General features: G+C 37.6%; 1 protein-coding gene across 2 annotated transcripts in view; it reads left to right on the top strand.

Moving 5' to 3' along the window:
• Positions 1–21,891, top strand: part of VPS45 (vacuolar protein sorting 45 homolog) — a 75,924-nt gene that overhangs the window by 13,232 nt on the left and 40,801 nt on the right. For both annotated transcript variants that reach the window (XM_036273747.1, XM_036273748.1), the window contains exons 8-13: positions 1,055–1,189; positions 2,100–2,213; positions 2,612–2,779; positions 13,904–14,062; positions 14,259–14,366; positions 15,178–15,299. In XM_036273747.1, the coding sequence (XP_036129640.1) occupies positions 1,055–1,189; positions 2,100–2,213; positions 2,612–2,779; positions 13,904–14,062; positions 14,259–14,366; positions 15,178–15,299 (806 nt within the window). The remainder of the gene's footprint in view (positions 1–1,054; positions 1,190–2,099; positions 2,214–2,611; positions 2,780–13,903; positions 14,063–14,258; positions 14,367–15,177; positions 15,300–21,891) is intronic.

The raw sequence follows: 21,891 nt of genomic DNA, 5'->3' as shown, positions 1-21,891 counted from the left end.
TACCATTCATTTAACAAATTTTACTAAGGACCTATTATGTGCCACGTACTATATTTAGTCCTGGAGATAAAAGGTTAAAAAATACAGTCTCTGCTCTTAAAGAGCTCATGGTCCAATGGGGAGAAAAGAAAACAGATAATTTAATTATAGAGTGAGTGCTGATGGCAGAAACATGCACAAGATGCTGTCTGTGGAAGCATAAACATGTTGTGCTTATTTTAAATGCCCTAATGCAACTTGCTGTTTCAAGGATTTATTTGGCAAATATTTTAGGAGATAAAACATCTTTTGTAACCTTAAGTTATATCTTAATCTAGGCTTTTTAAAATATGAAAAATGTATATACATATTTCTAGCATTAGATTCTAGATTTAAAGGGTAATTTGTTAGAAAATTCTTGGTTTTGTCCAGTGGTCCTATGATTAAAAGTAGCCAATTCTCCATAAATGTTGAGAAGGCAAAATTTTGGGGTTCTCCTTTTCAGTTTTACCAAATAAGTTCACATTTGTAAGATTAGAAACCAGTCCTTCTTCACAGTTCATATTAAGTAAAAATATAAAGCTTCTGAATATGTGTGTTTTCATCAACTCACAAGGTTTTTGTGATAATATTAGTGTTTCCAGGATAAATATAGCACCACTCGGATCTGCAAGAACACACTTCTGATGCTGCAGAAAACCACAGAAGCGTACAGGAAATGGTACAGCTTGTAACTGCAGTACCAATATGACCCTATCTGTGAAGTCAAAAATATACTCTTAATTCACAGGCCAAAATTGGAGCTAATAATAGATCTAATTTGTTTTCTTTTTATCAAGAATATTAACTTGCTGCCCTTCTTCCAAAAGTATTTTGACTTTCGAATGTTTAACTAATTAAAATGACAATCTTAATGCTTAGTATAGCACAAAGTATTAATAAAATTTGAACTAGAGAATTTCCATGTAAAGAAGACTAGTTACTAAGAATATCATTAGTTTTTATGTTTTCCTGAACATTTGCTATTTCCGTGTTTTGTCAGTTACCAATTTTTTTGTCATAATTCTTTATTTAGTGGACATATCAGGCCATGGTTCATGAATTACTGGGCATAAACAACAATCGGATTGATCTTTCCAGAGTGCCAGGGATAAGTAAAGACTTAAGAGAGGTGGTCCTGTCTGCTGAAAATGATGAATTCTATGCTAATGTAAGTGGTTTTTAATTTCTTTATTGAGTTAGTTGTGTTACATAAGAAGGTCAATACTGACTTGTGAGAATTCATGTGGAAATATGATAGAGGCATCATGTGGATAAACTGAATCTGAAGGGAAGGCAGAAGACTTGGATTCTGATCCCCCTTAACAATATTTTTTTTATTCAAATCACATACTTGGTTTTTCACTTTTAAAATTAGAACCCAAGTTACCTACTTCTCTCCCTCCCATAGCCTTTTGTGAGAATAATAATGGTATTCATCAACAGTGTCCTGAATAATGTGCACATTTGGTAATAATAATGGAATTTTTTTTTTTTATCCTCACCCGAGGATATTTTTCCATTTTTTGTACAGATAGAGTGGGAGGGAGAGAGAGGAAGGGAGAGAGAGAGAGAAACATCGACGTGAAGGGACACATCGAGTGGCTGCCACCCGCACAACCAACCAGGGCCGGGGACAAACTGCAACCGAAGTACATGCCCTTAGCGGGAACCGAACCCAGGTCTCTCCGGACCGCAGGCCGACGCTCTAACCACTGAGCCAAACTGGCCAGGGCGATAATGGAATTTTTTTGCCCTTCAATTCTAACTGTATTGAGAATTCTTTTTTGCTTCTTCTTTTTTAAAAAAATGTTTTTATTGATTTTTTTTTAGGGAGAGAGAGATAGAAATATCAGTGTGAGAAGAGAAACATCAATTGGCTGCTTCCTGCACATCCCCTGCTAGGGATCAGGCCCGCAACTCAGGCATGTGCCTTGACTGGGAATTGAACCACGACCTCTTAGTCCATGGGACAATGCTCAGTCTACTGAGCCACACCAACCCGGCTTCACTTCTTCTTTTAAATTGTCTGAAAGTCAGACTAGTTGATAGAACTGTGTTTCCAACTTCCTTTTTCACAGAATATGTACTTGAATTTTGCTGAGATTGGTAGCAATATAAAGAATCTCATGGAAGACTTTCAGAAGAAGAAACCAAAAGAACAGCAAAAACTAGAATCCATAGCAGATATGAAGGTAAATTGAACATGAATATGGATGACTAACGTGCAAATTTTGGGGCTATTCATGTAAGCAACATTTCTGAAATATTCTGGGTCTGATTTCTACCTTAATGCATTTTGTTTGGTTTGAGGTATTTTCTGTAATATTTCTCGTTAGGAAACAATAGTGAAAACTTCATAATAAGCCATAAACTTCTTTTCATTCTTCAGTCACGTTTGGACTATTAAAAGACTCAGTCTATTGACATAGACCAGTTGTTCTCTTCCTAGGCATAACAAAATGCCATGTGATTGAAAGCTGTAGATGCCTTTTTCTGGATAGAACAATCCTGCTTTTTTTTTTCCCTTCATACATGCCTATCCTTGGTTAAGAAATAATAGAACCCTCAACTGATGTTTTTCCCGTGGCAGGCCTTTGTTGAGAATTATCCACAGTTCAAGAAGATGTCTGGGACTGTATCAAAGCATGTGACAGTGGTTGGAGAGCTGTCTCGGTTGGTTGCTGAGCGGACTCTGTTGGAGGTTTCGGAGGTTGAACAAGAACTGGCCTGTCAAAATGATCATTCTAGTGCTCTCCAGGTATCTATTCAGTCCAATTTGATGAGCACCTACTGTGTGTAAGGCACTGTGCCAGGCAGAGCAAGAGATACAAAGGCAAGTAATCCTTCTTCACCAACATGGAAGGTACAATCTAACAAGGAGTTGAGACAAGTACACAGTTTAATATTAAGATAGATACATGATAAGAGCCAGAGAAGAATAATGTGCAATCCCAAAGGGTTCAGGCAATTAAGTTTTTTTTTTTCCCTCCCCACCTTCACCCCCCCCCCCTTTTTTTCAATTAATCAAGTATTTAGGAGAGCAGCTTGATCTACTAGTAAGAATCTAGACTAAATCAGAAGGTCTGGAATTTAGTGTTTGGTTTGCTACTTACTGGCTTTGTGACCTAGAGCTGTTGGCTTAATCTCTGAGCTAGTTTTTTTTTTTTTTTTTTATCCTCACCCGAGGACATTTTTTGATATTTTGTTCAGATAGAGTGGGAGGGGGAGAGAGAGAGAAAGAGAGAAACATCGACATGAAAGGGACACATCGAGTGGTTGCCACCCACACGACCCAATCAGGGCTAGGGACAAACGAGGTACGTGCCCTTATCAGGAACCGAACCTGGGCCTCTCTGAACCGCAGGCCAATGCTTTAACGTCTGAGCAAAACCGGCCAGGGCTCTGAGCTAGTTTTCACATTTGAAAAATAGATGTAATGCTATTTGTCTCGCAGGGTTGTTAAGAAGATTTTAAAAGATATGCTATATATTAAAATACATTATCTAAGTTTTTCATTACTGAACATCTGTTTTTCATTTCACAAACACAAGAATGCCCACTACATGTGCATGGTGCTATGAGGATGTAGAGGTGCAAAGATAGGATACCATCCTTTCTCTCAAAGAGTTCACGTGATAGGAGGTGAGAAAGAAATTTAAACCAGGATTTATAATATCATGTAATAAGTGCTATTCTAGAAATATTTCCAAAGGAATATGGAAACAAAGAGAAAGGACAACAGTTTTTCCTTAAGTTGAGGCTTCTTAGAGAAGATGACATTAGATGTGGGTCTGGACAAATAAGTAAGTAGCAAGAGTGCACTGACCAGAGAAAAGGGGGGAATTCTCAGCAGAGAAAATGCAGGCATGGAGATGTAAAAAAAAAAAAAAATATATATATATATATATATATATATATAATGGTGATAAGTGGTCTTGGACAAGCCAGAAAGACATTGGGGCCAGATTATGGCTTTGAAAGGAGGTAGGGCTTTGATCTTAAAATGATGGGAGCCATAGACAATTTTTAAAGTGGCATAATCAGACCCTGGCCTCAAAAATTTACTGTCTAGCCCTGGCCAGTTTGGCTCAGCAGTTAGAGTATCATCCCTCAAACCGAAGGGTCACAGGTTTGATTCTCAGCCAAGGGCATGTACGTGGATTGTAGGTTCAAGCCCCTGTCGGGCTTGTGCTGGAGGCAACCAATCAATGTATCTCTCTCTCATAGATGTTTCTCTCTCTGCCTCCTTTCCACTCTCTCTGAAAATCAGTGGTAAAATATCCTCGGGTGAGGATTAACAACAACAACAAAAATTTACAGTTTAGTTGAATGGAAGCACAAGAAGCAATTGGTATTTCAAGATAATAATTAAGTCAACATTATGATACTGACTATAAGAGTTGTGGTTATTAGGAACAGTTTCTGAGAGAAGGTGCCATTAAGATAGACCATAAAGAATGAATAGAATCTGGAGGAGGATTTCAGTCAGGGATAGCAGCAAAAACAAAAATGCAGAAAATAATAAACAGTTTGACCTGTTGAGAATGGATATGGAAGAGAATAAGGAAATAAAATTGAATTGGTAAACAGGAACCAGTTTATGAAGAAGCTTATAAGAGGAATTTGTACTTGCTGAGATAGGCAAAGAGATCTAGTGTAGGCTCTTATGTAGAAAGTTGATATGATGAAAGCAGTATTTTAGGAAATTTAATCTAGTTAGGATACTTTGGAGGTAAAATGAAGTCAGTGAGGCTAACAGACTCATAGCAATAGAAGTAAAAAATGTACAATAAGGGAAAATCTGAGAGTCATTTCAAAGAGAGAAAACAATTTAGTGATAGATTGGATATAAGGGTAATAAGAACAAATCAGATAATTCCCAGGTTTCTGAGAAATTATAGTGTGGTATCACTGACAGTAAGTTAACTTGGGAAAAAGAGTTCTTTGGGAGATGGCCATTTCTAAGCCACTTAGTATAAGAAGCATATTTCCTTATTGATAAGGACCCGATATTCTAAAACGTAGTCTCTTTCTTTTCCTGCTGCAATTTTACTTTATAAAATAAAGCCTGTGTGGTATAATGAAAACAACACAGGCTTTGGAGCCAGACTATCCTGGTTTATAGCCTGTCTCTACATACCAAAGTTTCTTTGGGAAAATTATTTACTTTGCCCAAGCCTCAGGATTAATGATTCCAAGCTTTTAAATTATTATGAGGATTCAGTGAAATATTAAGATTATTCACTTATGATAGGTGCTTTGTAAATGTTGGTTCCCTTCCTCTAAGCATAATTTTATAAATATATGGTACAACTGAGCCCAGCTGGTGTGGCTCAGTGGTTGAGCGTCGACCCATGCACCAAGAGGTCACCAGTTCAATTCCTGATCAGGGCACATGCCCAGGTTGTGGACCCGATCCCCAGTGGAGGGCATGCAGGAGGCAGCCAATCGATGCTCTCTCTCATCAATGTTTCTCTCCCTTTTCCTTCCTCTCTCTTTAAAAATCAATAAAGAAAAAAATAATTTTTTTAATTCCTCTGAAAACACCATCATTTTGAAAATCATGAAGATGTTATTTGCTTTATATTTATAAAAAGTACCTCTATCATCACTTTTGTAAACATATGTTTTTAGTGATTTTAGAGAGAGGGGAAAGGGGTGGGAGGGAGAGAGAGAAACATGGATGTGAGAGAGAAATATTGATTAGCTGCTTCCTGCATGCCTCCTACTGGGTATCAAGTTCACAACCTGGGCATGTGCCCTGACTAGGAATTGAACAGGTAACCTTTGGGTTCATGGGACAATGCTCAACCAACTGAGCCACTCCAGTCAGACTCTCATCACTTTTAATTTTATCCTTGTGTTCTTTTTTTTTTTTATCCTCACCCGGGGATATTTTTCCATTTTTTGTACAGATAGAGTGGGAGGGAGAGAGAGGAAGGGAGAGAGAGTGAGAAACATCGACGTGAAGGGACACATCAAGTGGCTGCCACCCGCACGACCAACCAGGGCCGGGGACAAACTGCAACCAAAGTACGTGCCCTTAGCGGGAACCGAACCCGGGTCTCTCCGGACCGCAGGCCGACACTCTAACCGCTGAGCCAAACTGGCCAGGGCTATCCTGTGTTCTTAAATCTTCACAAAAAGCTTAGGCTGACTTTAGTTAGTTAGTTAGTTATAGGACTGGACAAATGCAGTTTATTTATTTTTTTGGTACATGCCTCTAGCGGGAACCAAACCCAGGACTCTGGTCTGCAGGCCGATGTTTCAACCCTGAGCCCAACCGGCCAGGGCTATTTATTTATTTATTTATTTATTTTTCCTTTATTGAATTTTGAGAGAGAGGAAGGGAGAGGGAGAGAGAGAGAGATAGAAACATCCATGAGAGAGAACATCAATTGGCCACCTTCTGCATCCCTCCCCTGGGGGTTTGGCCTACAACCTGGGCATATGCCCTGACTAGGAATCAAATCGGTGACCTCTTGGTGCATGGATCAGTGCTCAACCACTGAGCCACACCGGCTGGGCTTTATTATTTTTTAATTGTCTTAAATTCTGATTCTTAAATAGATAAGTACTTGGTGAAAGAGATATATAGTAATAGCTGAGTTTGTTACTAGTTTCACATGCATCCTTATGGTTACTCTGTGTATGTGCAAGCCTGTTTGAGTGTGTCACTCTCTCTCTTTAAATTCAAATGATACCATACTGTACACATAGTTCTGCATTTACTTTCTCAGATAATTATATATCTCAAAGATGATTTCAGATCAAAATCTAAAGACTCGTTCCTTTTAATCACTAAATAGTATTCCTTTGTAAAGATGTATCACAATCTATTTAACTTGACCAACTTACTTTAAACAACACTACTAAAGACTATTGTTTCATGGGCCTAGTAGAAATATTCCTATGAAAACTTTGTTATTTTTCTCAATAAAATGAGTTTTCTGCTCTTACTGAATAGAAACTCCCCCCTTTCCCTCTTTCCCACTCTATCTGAGGATAAATGGAAAAATATCCTCGGATGAGGATTTAAAAATATAAATACATAATAAAATAAAACATGAGTTCCATTTGTGATCCACTTTATATTTTTTTAAAGTTATCTTTTGAAGGTTTTCTTGCCCATGGTATTAGGGTTTTATAGTGAGCAATTGATTTGTACTCTCCCTATCATAAAAGATTTCTTTGGCAACATGATTTAAATAGTCTATAAAGGGAACTTTTGTTTGATAATGAGTAGATGCCAGGGGCCTGACCCCTAGATGGATTATAGCATTCCTTGGCTTGACCTTAGATTATAATATGTCATGAAGTTATGAATTGAGGTTTCTGAGTAGAGATGGGGTTTGTGTTTTTGAATAGTAACTGTAACATGGCGAGGGGGAAAAAAACTCATATATTGCCAAAAATTAACCTATAAGCCACTTCTAACCAGTTATTCTATAGGCTAACAAAATTTTATTTAGAAAGAATTTCACTGGAACCAAATTGCTGTGTACTACCATTGAAAAATACATATTCATACCCTCAGAAAAGACTCATTAGATTCATAAGCAAGATTTTTTTATACCATGAAAATATCTTCAGTCTGGCTTGTGTGGCTCAGTGGTTAAGTGTTGACCCATGCACCAAGAGGTCACCAATTTGATTCCCGGTCAGGGCACATGCCCAGGTTGTGGGCCAAATCCCCAGTGGGGGGCATGCAGGAGGCAGCCAGTTGATGTTCTCTCTCATGGATGTTTCTTTTTCTCTCTCCCTCTCTCTTCCTCTATCTCTAAAAAAATCAATAAAAAAAGAAAATAAACATCTTCAGAAAGTAAACAGTCCCCCACCCCACCCCATATTGTCATATCACAACTTTTTATTTGGAAGGAGAAACTAGTCTGTTTTATGTTCTTCTTTCCTGACTTTGGGTAAGAGATCTCAACTTATCCTATTAATAGCACATAGTAGAGACTCAATAAATATTTGTTATAAAAATTAAGAGACAGACCTCTATTTGAAGCAATATGGAGTAGTGGCTAAGAGCTTGGGCCTTTGATGGTTGGATTTGAAAATGATTCTTAACCACTTAGTCTTATTCTTTTTGTATATAAAATGAGGGAAAATAGCCCTGGCTGGTTTGGCTTAGCGGTTAGAGCATTGGCCTGTGGACCAATGAGTCACGGGTTTGATTCTGGTCAAGGGCACATACCTTGGTTGCAGTTTGTCCCCAGCCCATGCGGGAGGCAACCAGTAGATGTGGCTCTATCACATCAGTGTTTCTTTCTGTCTCTCTCCCTCCTTCCTTGTCATTCTATCTGATAATAAGTAGAAAAATATTCTCAGGTGAGGAATAAAAAAAATAAAATGAGGGAACATAACAGTACTTCAAAGACTTTTGTGAGGGTGCAATGAGCTAATACATGTAAAGCACTTCATATGATTGGTATTTGGTACCTATAACATTCAACAAGTATTATTATTCGATGGTACATTCTTTTTATATATAATTTATTTTTTATTTATTTATTTATTTTATCCTCACCCGAGGACATTTTTCCATTTTTTGTTCAGATAGAGTGGGAGGGATAGAAAGGAAGGGAGAGGGAGAGAGAGAGAAACATCGAAGTGAAAGGGACACATCGAGTGGTTGCCACCCGCACAACCCAGCCAGGGCCGGGGACAAACCGCAATTGAGGTACGTGCCCCTAGTGGGAACTGAACCCGGGTCTCTCCAGACTGCAGGCCGACGCTTTAACCACTGAGCACAACTGGCCGGGGCTTTATTTATTGGTTTTAGAATGAGAGAGGAAGGGAGAGGGAGAGAGAGATAGAAACATCAATGAGAGAGAGCATTGATTGGCTACCTCCTGCAAGCTCCACATTGGGGATTTGGCACACAACCTGGGCATGTGCCCTGACCAGGATTTGAACCAGTAACCTCTTGGTGCATGGGCCGACACTCAACCACTGAGCCACACTGGCTGGGCCATTCTATTTTCTTTATGGCATCCAGAACATGTTTTTTACTTCAGTCATAACCTTGGATCTTTTCCTGATTTCAGAAGGGTTTTTTTGTTGTTGTTGGTTTGCTTTGCTTTGCTTTGCTCTTCATTAAAATAATAAGAAAATTGTTTGGGACACATAGAGCTGACAATTTTACTTTCATCAGTTAAGAGTAAAATGATCTTTTTCTCTCTAAACCAGTGTTTAACCATGTTTTAGAAAGAGTGTGGACCAGAAGATCTACAGCAAAACTAAATTTTATGTTGACTAGACTATTTACTAGTTAGTGGAATTTGGTCCTGCCTACTTTCTGTCATTTTTTTCTAGATAAGCTCTTTATAGTCCCCAAATACTATTCTCTTAAACTATTACATTAGACTTATTTTGTTTTATATTATCAGCATGTAGAAGGCTTCTGCCAATTCCATTTTGCTGTTCTAATCTGTTCAATGAATAATACTGTTAAAAATTAACCTATAAATACTATTTATTGACTGTTTACTATATTAATGTGATGGTACATAACAAGGTAAACCTCCTGTTCTTTAGGTTAAGTTAAAGCAACCAACAGAACAATCTTTATTTGCTGACTTCATCTGTAATTTGTACAATGGTTTAAAATGTAGGTATGTCATTTTTTTTCTTGTGCTGCTTCATCATAGTTTTAATAGAAAAAAAAACAACAACAAAACAGAACAGAAAAGTAGTCATCCCAAAACAATGGAAGACTCTTGAATATCAGAATTGTTTTTTAATTAATGTCTTTTGATGACCGTTAGCTCCTTTTTGAAACTTGATTTTCAAAGACAGTGTTTTTCATTTTCTTTTCTTATCCCTTGATTTGGCCTACACAAATGCTAGAATTTAGTGAAAGATCTTTGAATTGTATCTCCCTAAGTGAACAATAATTTTGTTTTATTCTTTACTCAGCCACTGTTAATGTGACAGTATGCTTATCTCTCTTGATAGTCTCAAGGCTTGTGGACATTTTAATAAGAAAAGGGAAACCAAAATGTTTATTATAAAATCCAGTCATATTTCCAACATATTAATGCCACCATGTAGCAAGCACATACCTGCTATGTAATTAGAAATCTCTCAGATTCTTTTTTTCCTGTTCTCTGACAAGTACCCTGGAATTTCAGTATAATGCATGCCACCGTGAGTAAAGTTAATGAGTCAAGTAGTCATGATGGAAATAATTCAGAAGTCAAAGAATAACATGGGATCCAGGCAGACAAAAATGCCTTGCTTCTTCAAGGACTTACATAGCTGAAAGAGAAGAAAGAACTCAGCTTGTACCTACAGGTTTCTTTTTATGATGAAATAGAAAGTCTAGCTAGAACACTGATCTGACCATGCGTTGGGTCCTAAGAGCTTAAAAGCAGGCAAAGTAGTCTACTCAAAGTAATCTTAGATCAGCTCTGGGCCAAGTCCTCATGGGAGACTTAAGAGTCAAGCCAGGGACTCTAAATAGCAGTATCAAGTCCCAAGGAATAGAAATGGATTCTTGAGTGGGAAACAGAGCCAAGTTAGGATCCCAGTGAACATAATTAGAAAGGAGGAAGGGTAAAAGCGAATTGCTGCAAATAGTCCTTGACTATTCCCATACCAGTTTTATGGGCATATGATTACTTGAGTATCTCAGATCTGTTTAAAAGTAGAGTCAGGTCAGCTAGAAATTGAATAAACATTGTGCCTCCAAGAAAAGTGACAATAGAAAGATGTTTTAAACTTATGCCAAGTTAACTGTAATACATATGAAATTGTGTATTTTTACTCGATAATAATTTATACCCTGAATTTTTTTCATATTATAGTAAAAACTAGTGGAACATTTTAACAGATATTCTAAATAGGCTGTATTCAGTGTCTGCTCTGTGGAAAAGGTACCACAAAATGGGGGGGGGGGGTTCTTATGCTGCAGGGTTTAAATCTATAGTTCCTTTTTGATCCCTTAAAGAATAATGGTAGTAAAGCAAATAGAGACAGACTCATAGACAGAGAGCAGGCAGACAGCTTGAGGGTATGGGATGTTGGGGGGGAGTTAAACAAAAAAGAGAACTCATGGACATGGACAACAGTGTGGTGATTTGTAGGTGTGGAGGGGGATGGGTGAAGGTGGAAGAGGGCATAGAGGGGATAAATGGTGATAGAAAATTTTTAATTAAAAACTTTTTTTTAAATCATGGTAGTGAAATGTTCACCCAAAAAAGCAACAGTATTAATCATACTCAGAGAACTTTCTACTAGAGAGTTACCTGGGATCTTTCTGGGAGAGTTCTTAGACATTAGACCTGGTTGTTGTAAAGCACTGAGAAGGTGGTATATGTGAAAGCATCTTGTAAGTTGCAAAGTACCATATAGATGTTAGTTGTTACATCCTCAGAATTCCTTGCCCTCTAAGGCTCTTGCCAATCTTTCAACCCAACCCATTTCTTTCTTTGATTTCCATATTCCTATTAATAGCATTTCCTCTTTCAGTCTCTCATAATTCTAACATTCCCCCCATTGCACTGATTTTCAGTTTGGGGTTTTGTTTTGTTTTTTTGCATATACATGTTTCTGTTATAATACCATGTGTTCCCGTGAAACCTCATATTCTGCAAGATCATGCACTAAAAATAAATGAGGGTTATAGGAAAATAGGGTTATAAGCAAATCACTTAAAGTCTATATAACAAAAAAAAAGAAAAAATTAGGTACCTTTGTAAGCAGAGCTCAATAAAAATAATAACAATCCTAATAAAAATATTAGCACTGTAGTCTGTGTTCATTGGTCATGCATACAATGCATGTAAGTTCTGTGGTTTATCTCCCCCCCCCCAAGCCACCCCTCTTCTGAGGCCTGTCCGTCTGTACCCCACCTCTATATCTCTGGGTTAATTTTGTTCAGCAGTTTGTTTAGTTTATTATATTCCACAAATAAGTGAGATCATGTGATATTTGTCTTTCTCTGCTTGGCTTGTTTCACTTAGCATAATACTCTCCAGGTCCTTCCATACCATCTCAAAGAATAAGAGATCTTTCTTTCTTACAGCTGCATAGTATTCCATTGTGTACATGTACCACAGCTTTTTTATCCAATGAACATAGACAACAAAGCTGGGGATGTGGTGGGGTAGGGGAGGAGGGTGTCAATGGGGGAAAATGAGAAACATCTGTAACAAAAAACAAACAAATAAATAAATAAATAAATAAATACTAGCACTGTAAATGTCTACACCATTTGCACCTAGAAACATAGTCAGTCCATCCTTTAGGGCCTTAATCATAGGACTCATATTTTGTTCTTCAAAATTAAGGTCTCAAAAACATTTGCTTCTTATAGAGACTGTTTTTATCAAAATTAAAAGTACAATATGGGGGACATCAATTAGTTTTTGGTGACTGTTTTGTTTTGCTTTTTAACACAGAGAATTATCTTTGCATCCTTTTCATCTGCACTTGTCCTTTCCCCAAACAGCTTAACTAGTGGAAAGTACAGCAGTCTTAAAGCTACAAAACCAGCTACTTCTTGCAGAAAACACTTCTGTGGGACTTTTATGTTTTTTCCTTGACATATTGGTAAAGCTTCCTCTTCAAAGAAGAAGCTTATCCTCAGTCTCTTCTTGCTGGAAATATTACGTGTAAACCAATATACCTTCTGTGTCTGTGTTAAACTGACACCATTTCCATATTTACCAATCACTGAACTAAAGTACATTAAAGACACATGCTTTGTAGCAGAATGGGCTGTACCTTTTTTTATCCGCCTGCACCTCATTATCTGTGAACTCACAGAGCACAGAAACTGTTTCTAACTCATCTCTGTATCCCCTCCAGTGCCTGGCATAGTGTCTTACACTTAGAGGGGGCTCAAAAAGTATTTTTTGCCTTGAATTAATTTGTTCTGCACAATAAATATAAATCTCCATTTATATGTTAATGTGAGGATTGACAAAATCTAAATAGGATTTCATCTAGCTTTCTCTTGCTGTAAGTACCTGTCCTGTTAAGATAATAAGTATTCAATTTAAAGATTACATGCTGTTTACATACTCATATCCTTATAAACAATGTTGATATATATTGTTACTTCTTGGAGATTAAGTCCAATTCTACTTTGTAAAATTCTACCAATTTGTCTTTATTTTTTTCACTGGTCAGTCACTAAGAGAAAGCAGTAGAATTTTGCAAGTCAACTGGTCAGGTCTCTTGTGTATTGTAGTTATTGAAGTAGTAGAAATAGTATATGTTGTTCCTTTTTTCACAAGGAAATTGCAACCTTTCCTACATAAGACCTTGGATCATCTCATCAAAGGGAAGAAAAGAACTATCCATCAGTAATTCGTTTGTCCTAAAGCAATTACAGTGGGAATTTATTTCCTTATTTAATTCTTTTTATTTTTTTAAATCCTCGCCCAAGGATATTTTTCCATTTATCTTCAGCTACAGTGTAAGGGAGGGAAGGGTAGGGGGGGAGAGAGAGAAACATCAATGTGAGAGTGACACATCGACTGGTTGCCTCCGCAAGACCCCAACCAGGGAAGGGGATGGAACCAAAACTGAGGTCCGTGCCCTTGAACCAAAACTGAGGTCCGTGCCCTTGAACCAAAACTGAGGTTCGTGCCCTTGACCAGAATTGAACCCAAGAGTCTTTGGTCATGGGCCAATGCTCCAACCGCTGAGCCAGCCCGGCCAGGGCCTTATTTAATTCTTATCTTGAGCAAAAGGCATCTAATTTTCTGTAGTTCAAACAGTTGCTAAACCTATGACCTGTACATTGCCATAGTAATCTTAGTCATGAACTCAAATGTATCACTGCTATTCAATAATATTAGATCTGAGATATTATACAACATCACTCAAGTGAGGGGGGATAAACATCAGTTCTCTCTTTCTTCAGAATGTAAAGAGGCTCCTGCAGAACCCCAAAGTGACAGAGTTTGATGCTGCCCGCCTTGTGATGCTCTATGCACTACATTATGAGCGACACAGCAGCAATAGCCTACCAGGACTAATGATGGACCTCAGGAATAAAGGTGTTTCTGAGAAATATCGAAAGGTAACCAAAATTATACATTAATCCCACCAAACAGGAACCAACTTTGTTATATTCTTATTCTGAAAAATAATGTCATACTGTTTTTATTCACAGAATGTTCTCTCATGTCTTCATTTCTTTAATAAAGTTATTTTCTTATTAAATGAATTTCCTGATCCCCAAGCAATAAGAGGGTGTTGTTCTCTCTCTCTCATAGCTTGTGTCTGCTGTTGTTGAATATGGTGGTAAACGGGTCAGAGGAAGTGACCTCTTCAGCCCCAAAGATGCTGTGGCTATTACCAAACAGTTCCTCAAAGGATTGAAGGTATGACATCTCTCTGCTGTCCTAAGTGAACAACAGTTGAAACCCCTGAGGCTGAGAATGAATGAATATGATCAAAGTAACTCCTGGATTGCTGCTGATTTAGAACTATGTCAGTTAAGTGAAATTAAAGGAGACATCCTCCTGAGAGCTTTTAAAAAATGCATTCTGTATTGGAGCAGCATCAGCATTGGACCAAATAGCTGAGCAGACAATAACAAGGTATTTCCAGGAAAACTCAAGAGTAAAAAGACAGACGGTTCTGTTAGTCATCGCTATTTTACCCCATATGTTTTTAACTTAAGATTTGTTACCTAGTTTTTCTTTGAAGGAAAATAAAAATGAAACAAACAGTTGTAGATCTTTTAAAAATACTGACCTATTTTCTTAAAATGGTCAAAAATTAGTTTTAATTGGCTAACCTTTCTTATGTCGCCTAAAATTTTTCCATTTTCCTGAATATATCTAGTCTCCTTTTCTACATAATTCTTTTATTTATTCTACCTGTCATATAACATTTTAATAAAAAAGATGAGTCAGTGAATAGGTACTAAAGGACTTAAGCAATTTCATTTTTCAAATTTCTTTATAATAGCTAGCCTTAAATTACAGAGCATTATTATGAGATTGGAACATATCTAATCGATGAATATAATTTAAAAAATTATTTAACCATAAAATTCTCCTAAAATTCCTATTTGCATCTATCTTATGAAATCTCTATTGCGTGCATGTTCTTTTCTGATAAGAATATCATAAACCGGTATATTGTGAGTTTCCCAAAAATGACAGGAAATATTTTCCCCTGTCTTAGGGAATAGAAAATGTATATACTCAGCATCAACCTTTCCTTCATGAAACCCTGGACCATCTCATCAAAGGAAAGCTTAAAGAAAACCTGTACCCTTATCTAGGCCCCAGCACACTCAGAGACAGGTAAGATATAAAGATATTAATAATCAAATTGGAAACACTAAAAAAATAGGAAATGTAAAGTAATATAAGGGACTGCAACTCCAATTATACCATTCTACTTCTCCTTTCCTGTTATTTCAGTTCTAAGATTCTTTTGGTTTTATATGTGTCGATGTTAGACATAAATTCACCTACTAAACCTGAAACATTACCTCTTTTGGAATTAAGAAACAGGTGTTTTGGGACAACCCAAATACTTATATTCTGTCCTTTAGTATCAGACCAGTTTGCTTATGCCATTTAGGGTTCAGTTCCTGGCATCTAACATTTGGAGTTTCAAACATTAAAGCCCAAAATAGATTTGCTGCTTGATTGCCAGGCACAGCAGGTGGTTACTATTTTTGGTAAGGACTGGACTTTGCCAAATGTGGCCAGTATACAAACTGTGACCTAATTAACAAAGGCCATTTGTTACACAAAAGAAAAGTGTGGCTTTCTTTTTGAGTATTAACTGAAGGGAACAATTAATTGTCATTTTAATCCCATGGTCTGTTAGTTTTTATGTTTGTTTGTTTTTTTAATCATCAACCAAGGATATTTTCCCATTTATCTTCAGATAGACTGGGAGAGGGAGAGAGAGAGAGAAACATTGATGTGAGAGAGAGACACACATCAATTGGTCGCGTCCCTCACGACCCCAACCAGGGCCTGGGACAAAACAGCTACTGAGGTATGTGCCCTTGACCAGAATTGAACCTGTGACTCTGTAACCTCTGAACCAAACTGGCCAGGGCAAGTTTTAATAAAAATAAAACTTGTTCAGAATAAATTTCTTAGGCCCCCCTGAAATTTCAAATATACACAAATTCTACCTAGTTATAATTTTTTTTTTTTTTTGTATTTTTTATTGGGATCAAATGTTATAAAGAACCTAATATATGTAGCTGAATCCTGTTGGATGGATTGATGTGAGAATTGTTACTATTGGTATAATACTTCTATAATTTAAGCTAATCATAATCTAAGAGCCTTGGAAGAATAGTGTATTATAAATATAATTAATTTCTGAAAAGAAAAAAATGTTTTTATGTACCTAGATGACTGTTTTATATGATATATATTTTTACTTTATCCTTTTATTTATTTATTTATTTTTAACCTCACCTGAGAACATTTTTACATTTATCTTCAGATAGAGCAGGAGGGAGAGAGGGGGGAAGAGAGAGAGAGAAACATCGATGTGTGAGAGACATATCGACTAGTTGCCACCCACACAACCCCAACCGGGGTGGGGACAAACAGCAACTGAGGTCCGCGCCCTTAGCGGGAACTGAACCTAGGTCTCTCTGAAATACAGGCCGACACTCTAACCGCTGAGCCAAACCAGCCAGGGCTATTTTATTCCTTTTTTAAAAAACTATAATTTGGTAATAGAACAGAAAACAATATATTTTTAAAAATCCAAGGTTGATAGGCAGAACATCTGGGATAAAATTCAGAGAGTACACTCATTCAAATAAAATATCTTAAGAGTCTTGCCATAAGGTTCAGAAATGTTAGCTAAGTGGGAAGAATCAAAACCAGCCCAGAGTTATATTGACCTATCTTAGAGACTTTTGGAAAAACATCCTAACTCTACTAAATAGCCTTCTGATTGCTGTGATAAAAGTAAAAATATTAATTTTTAATGACTTTTATATGAGAATTACTGAACAAAAAATTAACTATTTATTGCTAAAGGGACACTGCCGACTACCAGAAGAGTATGTTGTGTATAATTAGATCATGACAGCAAACCTTTCTAATCTGGGTGATTCATTTTTCCAAACAAACCTCAAAATGCACATTTGTTGTTAGCATTTGTTATTGTTACATAAATACATATATAGTTCATAACTAAATTGCTTCATCCTTTTATATAATGAATATTTATTGAGTGCCTTCAATATGTCAAGAACTGTTGTAGATGCTGGGGAATTAGAAGTGACAGGAAAGATGGGTACCTGCCCTTAAGGAACTTACATGAAGGAGACAGTAAATTAGTAAGCAAATAAAGGATATAATTTGAATGAGATAAATACTATTGAGGAAATAAATAGGGTAATAAGCTACAAAGTAACTTTGTGAAGGAAGGGAAGTCTACTTTAGATGGAGAGAGCCTCTCTGAGGAAGTGATATTTAAGATGAGCTTTGAATTACAAGAAAGAACCAGTTACATAACAATGAGGAGAAAAAGCTTCCCAAGCAGAGAGAATACTAGAGTAAGGGCCTTCAAGAAAGAGAGAACCATGGACATGGACAACAAAGCTGGGGACAGGGCAGGGAGGGAGGGAGAGGGGGAGTCAGTGGGGGGAAAAGGAGAAACATAAAAAATAAAAATAAAAATGGGGAAAAAAAAGAGAGAACCTAACAAGTTCATGAAACAGAAAAAAGCCCAGTGTGGTTGGAGCATAGTGAGTAAGGAAGAGATAAGAAGTTGAAGAAATAAGTATGGGCAGGATCACATAGTCATGTAGGACCTGGTAAAGAAGTTTGTTTGTTTTAATGTCATAGGAAGCCATTGAAGAACTTTAAGCATGTGAGTGACATGAACTGAATTATGTATTAAAGATCACCTTGTGGGGAAAGTGGATTATTGAAGGCAACGATAGAAGCAGGGAGACTACTTAGGAGGTGGCTTCAGTAGTCCAGGTAAGAACTGGAAGTGGTTTAGATAAGGAAGCTCGGAGAGAAGGTAGAATCAATAGACTTATTTAAGGGAGTAGACTGATGGGACAAAGGTAAGAGAGAAGTCAAGAATAACTATTAGGTTTTGGGGGGAAATCAAAAGTTCTATTGTTAGGTTATAGATGTCTATCAGATAACCCAGTGGAAATGTTAGATACTAAATTTGGAGGTAACAAGATTTCAGTGATATAAAGCCCTAGCACTGGGTAGAAGAGAGCCCAGGACCAAGCATTGAATAGAGGATGTGGGGCCAGAAATGGAGACTGAGGAGAAGACAGAAAGGTAAGAGGAAATCCAGGAGAATAAAGACCAAGGAGCAAGTAGTATTAGACAGGGTTACAGGATGTAAGATAAAATTGAGATAACAGATATATATAACACTTTTTTTCTTTTTTTTTTTTAATCCTCACCCGAGGACATTTTTCCAATTTTTGTACAGATAGAGTGGTAGGGAGAGAGAGAGAGAGAGAGAAACATCGACGTGAAAGGGACACATCGAGTGGTGGCCACCCGCATGACCAACCAGGGCCGGGGACAAACTGCAACCGAAGTACGTGCCCTTAGCGGGAACCAAACCTGGGTCTCTCCAGACCACAGGCCGACGCTCTAACTGCTGAGCCAAACCGGCCAGGGCTATAACACTTTTTAAGAAGTTTTGCATGAAGGGGTTAAAGAAATGGAATGATAGCTAGAAGAGATTGTGAGCTCAAGGAAAAGAGATTCTAGAACATATATGTAATCTGATTAGAATTATCCTAAAGGAGAAATAGATAATGCAGAAGAGAAAGAAGAGTTGCAAAAGTGAAGTTTTTAAGGAATCCAGAACACAAGCAGAGGAACCTTTGACAGCAGCAGAGGTACTTCTTCCAATTTAAGTTTTGATGGTGAGAACATCGGGTTCATCTTGTTCGATTGCTTCTATTTTCTTGGTAAAATATGTCAAGTTACCAGCTAAGGTAGCAGGGGGAAAAGAGAAAACATCGTGAAATTGTCATCTTGTAGGCTAGACATCAAATTTACTAGGGAAATGTAAGGACATCTAGGAAAGATTGAGTGCCCATTTCAAATTTGTGGTCATTAATTTAAAATACAACCCATGAGCCTAGTTGTGTGGTTTTCTCCTGCAGCTTTTAGCTGTACTAGATTAAGTGAGGAGAAGGCTAGTAGTTGGATTCAACCAGGATTTGGGGAAATGGAAACAGGAGGAGGATATTGGATAGTGAAAAAAGTATTGGAGATCTGGATGAGGTCAAAGGATTATTACAGTAGGACTGTTAATGTAAATGAATTAGTTGAAGAGGTAGTTATTGGAGAAAGATCTTAAATTTAAGATTTCATAATGCAGATACATGTAAAAAGAAGTTAGTTATAATCATGGATGCTAGTGGTTTTGAGGGATGGAAGAACAGAAAGTGTGGGTGAGGAGACCATGATATGAAGTGGGTAGTCCACACTGATGTTAAAGTCACTGAAAAATCTGAAAAGGAGCAGGAATGAAAAGGAATACAGGCCCTGGCCGGTTTGGCTCAGCGGTTAGAGCATCAGCCTGTGGTCCAGAGAGACCCGGGTTCGGTTCCCGCTAAGGGCGCGGACCTCAGTTGCAGTTTGTCCCCGGCCCTGGTTGGGTCATGCAGGAGGCAGCCACTCGATGTGTTCCTTTCACGTCGATGTTTCTCTCTCTCTCTCTTCCTCTCTCTCCCTCCCACTCTACCTGAACAAAAAATGGAAAAATGTCCTCAGGTGAGGATAAAAAATGAATGAATGAATGAATGAATGAATGAATGAATGAATGAATGGATGGAAAGGAATACAGTAAACCAGAGGAAGAAGGTCAAGAGAAAACAGTGCAACTACATCATGAGCATCTAAGACAGTGGACATTTTGAAGAAGGCAGAGAAATGGTTAGGAAACTACAGTGGGGGCACACCTCCTGGCCCTGCTTACCAGAAGGAAGACTTCAGAGAACTTGAAAAGACCTAGTAAGCAATTCTGCTTCTAAAAGTTTGCCATATAGATATACTTGCACTAGTACACAGAGATATATAAACAAGGGTATTTGCCGAAATTTTATTCGTAATAGTGAAAAAAATGGAAACAAGCAAAATATTCATCAATGGAGGACTGGTTACTTAAATTACAGCACAATACTATGCATTCTCCTTTAAAAATGGCATAACTCACCCGGCCAGTATGGCTCAGTGGATTGAGTGTCGTCCCATGGACTGAGAAGTCCTGGTTCAATTTCCAGTTAGGGCACATGCTTGGGTTTCGGGCTTGATCCCCAGTAGGAGGCATGCAGGAGGCATGCAGGAGGCAGCCGATCAATGTTTCTATTTCTTCCTTTCTCTCTAGAAAATCAATAAAAACATATATTTTTAAATGGCATAACTCTCATAGGGTGATATAAAAACTTTCTAAAATATATTGGCTAGAAAAGTAAGATACTATATCTTTTATGTGTAAAAAAATTTTTTGTAAGCATAAATGTGATTATATACATACGTGTGTCTGCTTGACTACATACATACATAATATGCATATAATATATGCATGTATATATGTGTTTATGTAAACAGTAAATAGTTCTCAAAGAATAAACAAGAAATTGTTAATAGTGGTTACCTCTGGCTATTGAGACACTAGTTGTGTGCATATCTATCCTTCCTGTTAAGTATTGTGATCTTGAAGTAAGAACTGTTAATATTTGGGCTTTCACAATATTCAACACAGTGCTTTACAAGTAGCAGTTCAATAGATATTTGTCAAATTTACTATGTAGGCATCTATAACAGTTGATATTACAAGATTTACAGTTGGAAAATTTAAACTAGAGAATAAATTTGGTTGATACTACCAGAAAATTTAGATTTTTACAGTTTACCAGTAACCCTATGCAATATTCTGGCTCTGTATCCATTTGGCCACACTCTCAGCTCTAGCCAGTGTCTTGGCCCTAGATTATCACACTGAAAAGAGTCGGTAATTTTAGTTATCTTTATAATAAGTCTCATTATGATAGAACTTCTTGGTTTTGTTATTAGAAAGTAGCAAAAGGGATGTGACAAGAACACAATTTTGCAAAACCAGGAACACTTCTAGAAATGTTTTAACCCTTAGCTATTAAATTAGTGGTTAATCTATTTAGCTGTATAGCTATATTCACAAATTGGGTCCGAGCTTTTGCCTACAGATGGGACTCCCAAATATTCTATTTATCAGGGGGTTTTTTTGTTTTGTTTTTTTCTCGCTCCAGAATTGCTGTTTGTCCCTGATTTAAAAAAAAAAAAAAGCCACTTAAACATTTGATGAGAAAATGGAACTATCTGGTCATGCATTCCAGAATCAGTTAATTAAGAAAGGAAGTACTTTTTCACATTTACACAAATTTAGTAGAATCTTGTTGTAGCTGCTCATTTTTGTATCTATAAAAGCCATAGTCCGCCCTGGCCAGTTTGGCTCAGTGGTTAGAGCGTCAGCCTGCGGTCCAGAGAGACCCGGGTTCGGTTCCCGCTAAGGGCACGTACTTCGGTTGCAGTTTGTCCCCGGCCCTGGTTGGTCGTGCGGGTGGCAGCCACTCGATGTGTCCCTTCACTTCGATGTTTCTCTCTCTCTCTCCTTCCTCTCTCTCCTTCCCACTCTATCTGTACAAAAAATGGAAAAATATCCTCGGGTGAGGATAAAAAATAAATAAATAAATAAAAGCCATAGTCCATGCTCGGCTGGTGTGGCTCATGGTTGACCGTCAACCCATGCACCAAGAGGTTGCCAGTTCTATTTCTGGTCAGGGCACATGCCCAGGTAGTGGGCTCAATCCCCAGTGGGGGGCATGCAGGAGGCAGCTAGTCGATGTTCTCCCTCATTGATGTTTCTGTCTCTCTCTCCCTC

Source organism: Molossus molossus, unplaced genomic scaffold (genome assembly GCF_014108415.1).
Source record: "Molossus molossus isolate mMolMol1 unplaced genomic scaffold, mMolMol1.p scaffold_m16_p_20, whole genome shotgun sequence".
Taxonomy (NCBI): domain Eukaryota; kingdom Metazoa; phylum Chordata; class Mammalia; order Chiroptera; family Molossidae; genus Molossus; species Molossus molossus.
This window is presented reverse-complemented; position numbering and strand designations above follow the sequence as displayed.